Below are 12494 nucleotides of genomic sequence, written 5' to 3'. Positions count from 1 at the left end.
AGTTTGGTTAAGAGAGAAGTGATGGTGAAGTTGGTAATTCTTGTTATTCTAGGGACATTCCCAATGCTGACTTCTCAAAGTTTCTGTTAAATTGAGAAGACTTAGTTCATGGACTTGGCCAAGGCAAGTGGAAATAACGATCACATTCTGTTCTGGGGCTTTTCACTGGTGTTTCCCACTAAAGCAACTTTGTTCTGAGTGATTACGGAAGATGGTGTCCTTGGCTTCCTCCCCTATCCCCACCCTCACCCCCACCTTGGGCATCCAACCACCCATGGTGCACCTTGTAAGGATTCTGCTTTTCCTGCTGCTTATGCTGAGGTCCAAAGTCAGACATTTTATTCTAGTGAACCAGACATGGTCCTTGTCTTAACTGGCTCTCAGTCTGCTGGCGGAGACAGACATTAAAAAGAAATCTCAGTCCCATCTGGTGGTGATCAAGTCCAGAGTGTTGCATGATCTGACCAGGTTTGGGGTCAAGAAAGGCCTCCCTAGGATGAGGTTTAAAGTAAGAGAATGAAAGGGCAGTAGGACTGAATTAGTCGATGATTTTGAGGTTGTGGATGAGGAAGCAGCACATGGAAAGGCTCAGAGAAGAGTGAGAACCTCAAAGAAAGTAGAACAAGCCAGAGCCCAGAGAGGGGACAAACTGAGAGGCTGGTCTGCTCATTGAGGTCATGCTGAGGCAGTCCAAGTTCTTCTTGAGGGCAGTGGATGCCACTGAAGTGTTTTGAGCAGGTGAGAGCAGTGATCAGACTTGGGTTTCAGAGGACTTTCTCATATCCTGAGTGGAGGGAATGAACTGGACAGGAATGAGCGAGAAGGCTTCCTGTAGGATGGGCCAGAGGTGTTGGTGGCTTCACTGGAATGGACAGTGGTGAACTCCATAAAGATGGGCATCTAGAACAGTTCCTGGTACATAGTTAGACTTGGCAAATATGTATTTATTTATTGAATGAATTGATGAATGCATGCATGAATTGAATCAATGTGGGTATATTATAAAAATATTTAGGAGGAGCTGGTGAATAATCAGAATGTGGGAGGTGGGAAGGACAGAAGAAGCAGGAAAGATGCCAGATTTCTGCTTGCAGGTAGCTGCATAGATGGTAGGGGCAAAAACCGAGTGGGGAAACACAGGAAAGGGGCAGGTAATGGGGAGGGTGGGTGTGCAGCTTTGGACATGATGGGTTTAGATTCTGGGAGATAGTTGGAAATAATATCTCAGGAGAGGTAGCTATGTTGATTTGGAACTCTTCGCCTTCTGAATGCTAACTGGAGTCACAGGATTACATAGCCAAAATGGACCAAAGGGAGTATGTAGAGAGAAGCAAAGACTCTCAAAGATTTCCTTTTGGTGTGGCCCTCCTCCACCTTTACTATAGCTGGACACCTCTGGCATGTGATATCTCATGCCAAAACATTCCCGAATGGGGATTACCATGGGACCCCTTCAGAGAGTTCCTCATTCGTTGCTCTCATTCAAGAAATCTCAATGAATAGTTCAAGATGGAAAGGTGAAGAGGAAAGTAAATTATTGTTGGCAGTGTTCCAGTAGGTTCATCTTGGTTCTTTTAACAGATTTATTTGAGTGAAGTTCTTCCTACTATTTGACCTACTGAACTTGAACTTCAACCTACTCTTCAACCTATTGCACTCAGGTGTCTCTTTGACACCAGTCTCTAATTCATAAATTTACCTCCCCTTGAATGGTAATCTTGGCACCGTATGCTGCTTGCCTGGACTGCCCCTAATGCCAAGAGGTGGGACTTGGCCTGCTAATCAGTTGCGGCTGCTTATGCACCCCCCCCCCCCCCCCCCGCCCAGTGGGACTGTTTATATCCCTCTCTGTCATCACCAAAAATACCTGGCTTTTGTGACCTCTGAGTGGTGATAGAGCCATGGGAGCAGGGCTGACTTTTCCATGGTCATTTTCTATTTCACCTTGACATTTTACACTGGGGACAGCCATAGGAAGCTCCTTGAGGGCTGGGATCTTATCTTTTTTGTAAATAGGAGGTGATGGGGGAGCGCTTTTCTTGTTCTGGCTTCCTATGTAGAGCAGCTTGACCCCTTAGTCCTAAAATGGTGCCATTTGTATTTCTTTGGAGATGATGCCCCTCTCTCTGGAGCAGGGGCTTGGAATTTCTTTTCCAGCAGTGATGGATTTGCTGGTGCATACATTTTGACCTTGCTCCCTAATCACATACATCTATTAGCTAGGTGCTGGGGCTCAGGGAGTGGACCTCAGCCATGTAGGGGAGAGGTCCAGTGGAGAGCAAACCCATGATTGCAGTATCATTGTCCCAAGGCATTTGGCTTGGTCATAGGGTCAGATGCAGGGCTCAGGAATGGGGGACAGGATTTTACTTGAGCTCTTTGTCCATGGAAACCACCTGGTTCAGTGTGTTAAGAGCAATATTGCTCTCCCATTGCCTTATTATTCATTTCTGCTATTTTTTTCTGTAGGACTTTGCAGGAAAAGGGTTGCCTTCTTTGTATGGAGTGCATGGAGCAGATACGACAGGACTTTGTGAACCATGGATGTCTTTTTTCCGTCTGGTGGTGTTTATTGAGGACCAGTAGGTGCTGGTCAGCCCACCTAGCAGTGGGCACATGGCTTCAGGCTTTGTCTTTTTGCCCAGTGCGGACAAAGCTCCTGGCAATGGAGGACCCATTTCTGGGCAAAAGAGAGATTTGCCTGATAATTGATGACCCATGTGGAAGTGCTCATGCTTCAGTGCTAATTCAAAACAGCACATCCAGGGAAGGCTTCCTTAGAAGCCCAGTCTTGTGGATTCTGTGTCCATGGTCAGATTGGTGAAATATAGCATTCTATCTCCCTCTTTTAGGATTTCTAGTTATACACTGGTGGAACCAAAAATGCTCACGATAAAGGGTCTATTATTTAACTTTGTTTAGCCCAATGTTTTCATATGTATTTAACCATGGAAGCCTTTTTAATAATAACTCCCATTTAAGTGTCTCCTGGGATTAGTATTCTGTGGATTGTGCTTTGGGTAATGTCGCATAGAGGTTTTCTTGGCTCTTAAGTTCTACCATCTTCCTTTCTTATTCCAGTTTCTTGGGGTGATTATGTAGGAAAGACCAACTCTCCACAGTGAGTACTGAGACGTGAAGGTGAGATTGTCCAGGAGACTCAGGAGTCCCTTCAGTGGCAAATCAGGGAAATTATGGGGAGAAATTCCAGTTAATGCCGAGAAACTTTATACACATGTGCTTAATAGTGTCTTGTTAGAGAATCCCAGTTCAGAATGGTACTCAAGAGAGAATTGCTGTCTTGAGGCTTATGGGATCTCTTGTTCTATTTTCCTTGTTTGAATGTTGGGAAAATAAATGAGGAAGGGACCCTGAAAGTAAAGCAAATTCACTGTTTGACTTTGACTACACAGCCCATTTTCTCAAAGAACTCTTTGGATTTTTCCCCAGTTTTTTTGTTTTTGTTTTTGTTTTTTAAGAAATGTATTTTTTTAAGATTTTATTTTTATTTATTTGTCAGAGAGAGAGAGAGAGCAAGTGAGCGTACAAGGTAGGCAGAGTGGCAGGCAAAGGCAGAGGGAGAAGCAGGCTTCCTGCTGAGCAGGGAGCCCAATGTGGGACTCGATCCCAGGACACTGGGATCATGACCCGAGCCCAAGGGAGCCGCTTTACTGACTGAGCCATCCAAGCGTCCCTTCCCCGGTCTTTTTTGACACGAAACACAGGGAGATGAATTGATGAAGGCAATCGGTTAAGTCTTTTCATTTCTACTGTCACTCTGTAGGTTCCAAGCTTCATCTCCTTCCCTCTCTATCTGTCCATCTCTCCGTCCATCCACGTGTCCATTTATTTATTCAACATAGTTTAAGCCCTGCTGTGTGCTAGGCGCTGAACACACAAAGGCAAAGGAGACTTGGAGCCTGCTGCCTTGTTGCTTACTGAGGCTCCCAGATGCAGAACCAGATTCCAGTCTTTCTGAATTCCGATCCAGCCTGCTGGAGTAACATTGTTTGGCATGTCTCTGATCCTGTCATCTTCCACTAAGAAACATTCAGGAGCTCCCCATTACTTGTGGAATAAGGGTGAGCCACTTCCATTGCCTTGTCAAACATCCTTCAAGGGGTTCCTTGTTCAGGCCCCAGTCTGATCTACTTTTCTCTTCTCGCAATCCTGGTGAATGGGGCAACTTCAGGACTCCGTGCCACCCCTGAGCCCCATGCCCTGGCTCCTGCTTTCCTTCTGTCCTTTCCCTTCTCCTCTAGAACTTTCTCTCCCTCCAGACCCCACTCTGGGCTTCTAACAGGTTTTCAAACCTCTCTCTTACCACAGTCCGCCTGTCATATAATGAGGCACACAATTTTCTTTCTGTTCTTGGGAACGGGGCTGTGTCTTATTCAACTGGTTGTTCTTGACTAGTTGTCTAGAGCAGAGACCAGCATGTAGATGTTTAATTCATTCTGGAGTCACATGTTTTACATATATACACACACATTTCTGCACATATATATGTATCATATATATATATATATATATATATATACACACAAAATTAAAAATAGGCTAGGAATATTCCATTAGAATTTAAAAAAACTAAATTCTGTAATTTTGCTGTTATTTTATGTACAGTGTGCTCATTCCTTTTACTTACTGGAACCAAATTTTAGTTTTTGTAGAGAGATTTTGATTTTATTTATTTTGAGGATTTTATTTATTTGCTTCAGAGAGAAAGAGTGAGCAAGAGAGAGCACAAGCTTGAGGGAGGGGCAAAGGGAAAGGGAAGAGCAGACCCCCCCCCCCCCACCCCTTGAGCAGGGAGCCCATCTCAGAACTCAATTCCAGGACCTTGGGATCATGACCTGAGCTGAAGGCAGATGCTTAACTGACTGAGCCACCCAGGTACCCAAGATTTCGATTTTATTTTGGGGTTAAGAACCACTCTATTTAGAGGGGCATGGACCATTTAAATTCTTGAAATCACCTCAGCCGAAAACATAAAAAAAATTCTTGGGGTGCCTGAGTGGCTTAGTCGTTCTTAAGTGTCTGCCTTTGGCTCAGGTCATGATCCCAGGGTCCTGGGATTCAGCCATGCATCTGGCTCCCTACTCAGCAGGAAGCCTGCTTTCCCTCTCCCACTCCCCCTGCTGTGCTCCTGCTCTTGTTGTTGCTCTCTCTGTCAAATAAATAAATAAAATCTTTAAAAAATAATAATAATAATAAATAATTCTTGAAATCAATTCAAATGGCTTTATTTCCAAAAGAAAAAAATAGGGGTAATTTTTGGTACTATGAAGAATCATAGTTGTATGGAACCTCTATGATTTCATTGTACCTAGCCTTTTTAAAAAAAGGTTTTATTTGTTTATTTGAGAGAATGAGAGTGAGAGAGAGAGAGACAGTGCACGCATGAGAGGGGAGAGGGTCAGAGGGAGAAGCAGAATCTCTGCTGAGCAGGGAGCCTGGTGCGGAACTTGATTCCTGGACTCTGAGATCACGACCTGACCCGAAGGCAGTTGCTTAACCAACTGAGCCACCCAGGCGCCCCGGTACCTAGCCTTTTAACGGGAAATAAGTCCAATAAAATTGTATTCATTCAGACTCTATTATTTGGCAATTTTTGATAGTTCAGTTACCAAGGTGGCAGAGATTTTCAGTTGTTACTATGATACTTTTTAAAAGAGCAAACTTCTCAGGCACTTAGGAAGATCCACCCATGTGTAGCTAGTTGATGTAATAATTACCAAGAATTCCCATCTATTAATTACAGAACATCTGGCAGTACAGTGATATATTTGGCAACACCTTGTCAACTATTAATTCAAGTTAAGTAATTTTTAAAAAGAATAACTGTAAGTGAAGCTTTTATTAAATGTAATGGCTTTACTCTTAAATAGTCTGAGTTAGTGAAATTTAACCAATTAACAGGGTTGCTATTTGTAGTCAAAGATAGTGATTCTGCAGATGTCATCCATGGGGAGGGGCTGTGTGACTGAGGAAACCGGAGCCTGGTCGTCCGGACATCTCCAGAGTGCATACGGGTGACCCGGATGTGATTGAGGAAACCGAAGCCTGGTCATCTGGGCCTCTCCAGACTGCATACGGGTGACCCGGATGTGATTGAGGAAACTGGAGCCTGGTCATCCGACCTCTCCAGATGTATACAGCTGACCTTTCCCTTTTCTTGCAGCTCTAGTTGCTAGTAATCCTAAGGCAGGCTCGTTTGCATGTAGGATGTGGCTGCTTCTCTATCATTTCATTCTCACCGCAACTATAGTTAGGGTGGGCATTACTGTCAGTTGAGTGCCTGTGGGTCACTCAACTAGAGTGCTGTACAACTGGAAGTTGCAGTGTTAGTACTCTCACTTAAGTCCTCTGTCTCTGGTTCCTGGCACTCCATCACATTGTCTTTCAAATAATAGCGACTGAGGTTTGCTAAGCAGCGTGTGTTACCTCATTCACTCAAACAAACAAACAACAACAACAACAACAACAAAAATTCACCCCCTTGAGGTGGTGTTAAGTGGATCTGCCTGTTGCTTTTCTTTTCCAGAGGTCCCTGTCTATATGCTATTCCTCTCACCTCCTTCATCTCCTACTTTTTAATATTCTCATCTAAAAGGCAGTCTGGAGATAGAGCTGCTATTGTATGCTCAGATAGTATTTTTTCCTGTCCACTCTTTGCTTGGTTGGCCTCAGCTTTCTCTATCTGTATGCCCAGGGCTAGACTTTAGCAAAGCAGTGAGTGACCACAGGCTTCTCATACCATAACCTGTCCCATTCTGCCCTCCACATCTCTCATTAAAACCTTGTTCTCAGCCCTTTTCCCCATTCTCTGTGAAAACTCGTTTTTCAGAAAGAACCACTGATTTTAAAGCATAAGTCATAATTGGCAACTATTTACTGAATTTTACTGCTTTTAGGGAATTTGTGTTTTAATGGGATATAAAAAGTATATGGCCATATAAATTACTCTCTAATGGTAGAATTTAATGTTAGTGAGGAGTTGTGGCATAATTTTTGAAGCTAGGATATTCTTAGTGGCATCTTTGGAGTTACAGATGTAAGTGATTCCCTGCTTCACCCACATGGAAAATCAATCCATGTCTTGCTGTGATCCCCCTCCTGACTAAACAGAAAACCGGGAAGAGTACTCCTTGCCTGTGGGTAGAATGACTGCTTCCTGAGATCCAGGTATTATTGGCTCTGGCTCCTTGTTTAATGTTTAAGTGGCACTTGCTGGTGAAAGTTCAGACAGAATGCAGCAAATCCAAGTCTCATAGTCATAAAGAAATAAAGGCTTGCATTGTGAGCCTTTAACTTTTTTTGAAAATCAATCAACAAATATTGATTGAATAACACTTGAGCTGTCTCCTCAAAGACATTTTGACCTTTTTGATTTCATTTTCTTTGTCTATTAGTGTGTCATGGAGCAGGGGGCTGTGTAAGTAACAGAATCTTGTGACAGCTTTTAGTCCTTTTTGCAGAGGGAAGTCCATGTGGATGGAGTGTAATCTCATGTTTTCAGAAAGGCCCTCGTCTCTAAGATGTTGTAGTCAAGAGCCTGGGCTCTGGAGTCTAGGCTTTGGTATGTACTGGCTCTTTGATTTGGAGTAAATTGCTAACCTTCTAAACCTCCCTTTACCCATCGGTACAGAGGGGATCAGTTAATATTTGTCTGGGGAACAGTGGTTGTGATTAAGATTAAATGGTAGATTTAAAGAACTTTGCACTGTGCCTGCCACCATGAAATACTGAATGATGGCTAGTTATGATTATTTTCCTTTGGGCTCAGTGTTCCAAATTTTCTCCAGGTCTCCTTGTATGTTCACTTCTAGAACCTAAAGAATTGTACAGAAGCTTCTGTAGGGCTCTGTAGAGGCTTTTGAATGGGATTGCATCAAAATTTTTGGAGTTGAATTATTCCAAGAAGGGCTACAAAGAAAGCAAACTTCAACCTTAGTTTCTTGCCTGCCTTCCAGCCTATGTCTTCATCTGTGTTCTTAAATATAGCTACTCTGACAAATAGAGTAACAGAATGCTACCCGTGCTGTACTGTCCTTTCATGGTGTGGAGAACACCCAGGAGTCCTTTCAGACTGCCTTGCAACTTGTCTCAAATATAATTCAAATCTTGAAATGATTATCTGGATGTGTGCATTCCAGGAACTGTTGGAGGAGAGAAACATCACCAGCAAATCCTTTCAGATTTTGTCCTAAGTCTTGGACTCTCATGAAAGTTACAAAGGGGTGGTAAATCCTCAGTTTAATCCCTTGGGGTCCATTAAGACCCTCCTGATTTTCTTTGTGTTCTGGTCAGTTAAGCTAGTATGCGTGTTCATAGTCAATTCAATTGCCCCTAGAATGCCATCGACCAATGGCCATCCTTATATTTGAAAGTCACCAGAAAAGGCAGTTTCTCAAACAATTTCAGCAAGGCATTCCAGAAATGCTTGATCTCATACTTCTCTGCATGATGATAAATAAATACAATTTTGATTTCATCTCATAGTAATTAATCTGAACTTCTCCTTCTGGGATGTAAAAATGGAATAATGTTCTAGAGCTCTTTGAATACTAGATTGTAAAGAAAATGCCTTAAACATTTTGCTTAATTAAATCCTAAAAAGGTGGTACAAAATTTTCACGATTAATAGAAACATGCATATTTTGATTGATGCATATTTATATGGTATTATCATATGAAAATTTTATCATGTTATACAAACTATTGGCCTTGGGAATGTGACTTAATGCTGTAAATATTTTGCATTTGTTGTTGCATTGTTCATTATGAAAAAGACTCAGCTAATGGCTGTAAGGAAAAATCAGTAACACCAGTCTTCTTTGAGGTAATCTCAAGTCTCTAATGGCACAGTCTTTAGTCTAAATATAAGATAGGAAATCAGGTTTTCCTTAGTTCAAAGAAATATTTTTTTAAATAAATTTTCTTTTTTTACAGCAGATCAAGTTAGAAAAGCTAAAATGCTGGGGCCTTCTATGTTGCCAGTTACAAGCATGCATATAATTACCAGATTTCAGGTTTTTAAAAAATGTGGTTGTTGAGACAAGCCTATCCCTTTGGTTTTAAGCACTTAAGAAAAGCTCATTTTGCTAGGGGTACAGTTATACCCATTTAAGATGGGACACCATCTCATGTCTAGGGCCCGAATTCTGAGCTATGTTGTAGCTGAAAAATTAACTTAGATAATTATAGTTCTTAGTTTCTTAAGTATAACATGAATAAAAATGGCTTTTATAAGACTGGAGTACCTGAGTTATCTGAAAATGTTTTCCCATCTTTGGAGTACCAGCTCTTGGTAACAGTTTGATGACAGAAAAGGAGAAATCCAATGGAATTTTTTCCCAAGTGTTTGCCTTTATGAAATGGAATTTTATGAGAAACGGATGGGAATACTGAATTATTTAACAAGACAGATGCTAACCACCATTCTAAGAGTTTTCCAACTGCCACATACAAAACAAAAGTGCACAATTTCTTTTGTCTCATCTTCTCATATTGTTGCTTTCTAGTACAGCTGATTTGTAAAAACAATCTCCCTTAAAATTCTACTTTTTGTTTCTCTGTTAGGTCTGTTGTAAGAGAGAATCCTTGCCTCCTCTTGAAAAACTGACCGGCTACTCTGCCTGGCGGTGATGGAGGGAAGCGTGAGGGCGATGGCGAGCCTCTCCCCAGCCTCCTTCCTGCCAGGCTGTGTGCCCGCCTCATTAGTGCTTTGTTCTCTTCCCTTTTCCATCTCAATTTTAGTCCATTATGGTGGATTATTTTATTTTATCTTATTTGTATCCATTAAAGATCTAGAAGGAAGGATTTTAGGTTTTGTTTCTCAAACAAGACAATCCAAGGGAAGGAACAACAAGGGGAACCGAGTGGTTGTTCTAAAGAGGCTCCTTGGGAAGTACGGACTCTTTTTTGAACTTGGAGGCCAAGTAATTTCCCCCATAAAAATTTCTTTTCCTTTCAGATTTCACCAGAATCAAACATATTGCCATCGGATCATTGGGGAGCATTCTGATGTATTATCTTCTTTTTTAGGACTTCACTATTTTAAAGCAGCTAATCAATTGGGAACGATAGAAACCAGTAGTTCTCATTAGTTAGGAATGACAGATGATTATTTTTAAAATATACTATTTCTAATCTAATTAAAAAAAAAAAAACTTCATACCCTGAGGTAAATTATAGAGTTTTGTTCAGTTTTCATGTCTATAACATTTCACGTCTATAGACATTTCATGTAAAATGTTTATGTGTAGACAGACGCCATATTAGGGACCATATAAAATAGAAATAAAGCTTTCTTTGACTAGGACAAATTCGAAAATGCAGTAATTGTATGACATGTGAATTTGTGTTATGACTCTATTTAAAGAAAGTTACGTTATCAAAAATGTTTGATTAATATCAAAGGTCATTTTTACAAGTCTCATCTGGTAATTAACAACGGATCACATAATGTAATTTGTGAAAAAAAAGTGGTCATTAAAATGACAATATTTATTCCATTAAGGTAAATAAAATGCTGCCCATAGTTCTGAGTGATGATACTCAGGGGAAAAAGAGCCGTATCACTGCACTACAAATTAGTTTGCTTCTAATTTTGCAGGCTGATGACCGCACTGCCTCAAACCAAATCTTTTCCCTGGAAATGGAATGATTGCATGACAGACTGTACGAACCATGAATATGTCAACAACTCATGGACCAGGCCTTGCCTAGCAATTAGTCTTTGGGGGATTTTATTCAGAAATCAGATGACACTATACCAGAACTTATTGGGGATTTTGTGATTACCATTCACGTCTGGAGCACGAGTCTGGGAGAGCTTAAAAAAAAAAAAAAAAATTCATAAAGGAAGAAGAAATGTGGCTGATAGTGGCAATCAGTCATATGTACATACATTGTCAATTGGGAGGATCAGAAGACTCAAAATACAGCAAAAGTTCCTAGGAGGCAGCAAGAACCTATTTTGTAGACTTCTAATTAAAGTCTCCTTTTATTGCTCCCACCCCTAAATAGACCGGTATATCCCAGACTTGAGTCATTTGAATATCACTGTCACATTTTTGTCAGAACTTCTTATCACCTGCATTATGATTTACTCAATATATTTTGTTAACCGACTCACTTTAAAAGCCTCTCTTTGCTTGAAGCAGTAATATTCGTGATATTATGGGCTTGTTTCACCCGTAAAATTTGTTTTCTTCTCTTGCAAAGGGAAAGAAATGCAGGATTTTAATTATTGAAAATTCTCGCATACCACTTAACGTCATTCTGCACGTCTCCATGACCTGGGCCGCAGGTCCTGCAGGAGCTGCTAGGACGACCAGCCTAGCCGAGAATGATCTTTACGGCTGTGTGACCTCAGGTCTCATGCCTGACACCTCCATTACCATCCCTCCATTTCGGGACATGAGCTACATCACATGGAGAGAATTTAAATCAGGCCTGTGCCTCCCTGAGGACACCCATGCAGGAAGGTTTTGTCATAAGACACTGCTGAGTGAGCCAGGCTAGGGCCTTTTCATCGATGGCATCTGGCCACTCACATCCTTCCTTTTTTGACTTAGCCATACCACTTGGGAAGCATGACATCACAAGGGTAAATGCCGCCCCATGTCCTCTAACAGTGGTAAGCACCAGGCTGACCAAGATGGAGTCTGGTTCCTGACCCTCAAGGTGCACACAAGGACATCACATTTGTGGGTTAGCACTCGGGTGTCCCACCTCATGTGGCCCTCAAAGGCTTTTAGCAGCACCTTTGAGGAAACGGGTCATTTTAGCAGCTTCATGACAACTGGGCCTGGCTTAACCAGGTAGAAAATGCAATTTTGCCAGGCTAAGAAGCCCCTGGGAGCCCTCCTGGGTGTGCATTCATAGTCTGGATTTTAAGTAAATGATGTTTTTTTGGAGACGTAAGAGCCAACCAAGAAAAAATAAATAAATAAATAAATAGGAAAACAAAAAAAAGAAAGAGTGAAAGCAAGCACTGAGTCTTCCCCTCAGGAGCTGGTTCCCCTACGGAGGTGAGAAAGCGGTGAGGTGCAGAAATTGAAATTTGGCCTCAGGTAGCTCTGTCAGGCTCAGGGTGTGTCTAAGTTTGAAGGGATGTTTGCTTCTGATATGAACATTTTTCTTATACTTTTATTATAGAAGATGATGTGTCAAATGTACAAATAATGTGTGCCTGGTGCCAGAAAGTGGGAATCAAGCGCTATTCCCTGAGTATGGGAAGTGAGGTGAAAAGCTTCTGCAGCGAGAAGTGCTTTGCGGCCTGCCGACGAGCCTACTTCAAGAGAAATAAGGTAAGAGCACTAGAGAGAGGCGGCCGTGCAGGCCTCCCCAGACCACGTGCGCATGCGCCTCTAGCTTCTAGCTGAAAACACTGTGCACATTTTCCTTTGATTTTATTTTTTTCTGTTGTGTCTGTTCTCTTGCTCTGTCATTCTTAACCTTTCGGAATGAGGAATCCCCTTCTA

At 41.8% G+C, this 12494-nt stretch overlaps 1 protein-coding gene across 2 annotated transcripts in view; it reads left to right on the top strand.

The window, feature by feature from the left end:
• The window catches only part of SOBP (sine oculis binding protein homolog), a 160075-nt gene that overhangs the window by 29101 nt on the left and 118480 nt on the right, over nt 1-12494 (top strand). For both annotated transcript variants that reach the window (XM_059176954.1, XM_059176953.1), the window contains exon 4: nt 12169-12320. In XM_059176954.1, the coding sequence (XP_059032937.1) occupies nt 12169-12320 (152 nt within the window). The remainder of the gene's footprint in view (nt 1-12168; nt 12321-12494) is intronic.

The sequence above is a fragment of the Mustela lutreola genome, chromosome 6 (assembly GCF_030435805.1).
Source record: "Mustela lutreola isolate mMusLut2 chromosome 6, mMusLut2.pri, whole genome shotgun sequence".
NCBI lineage: Eukaryota > Metazoa > Chordata > Mammalia > Carnivora > Mustelidae > Mustela > Mustela lutreola.
Note: the sequence above shows the minus strand (reverse complement) of the source record. Positions and strands in the feature narration are given on the sequence as shown.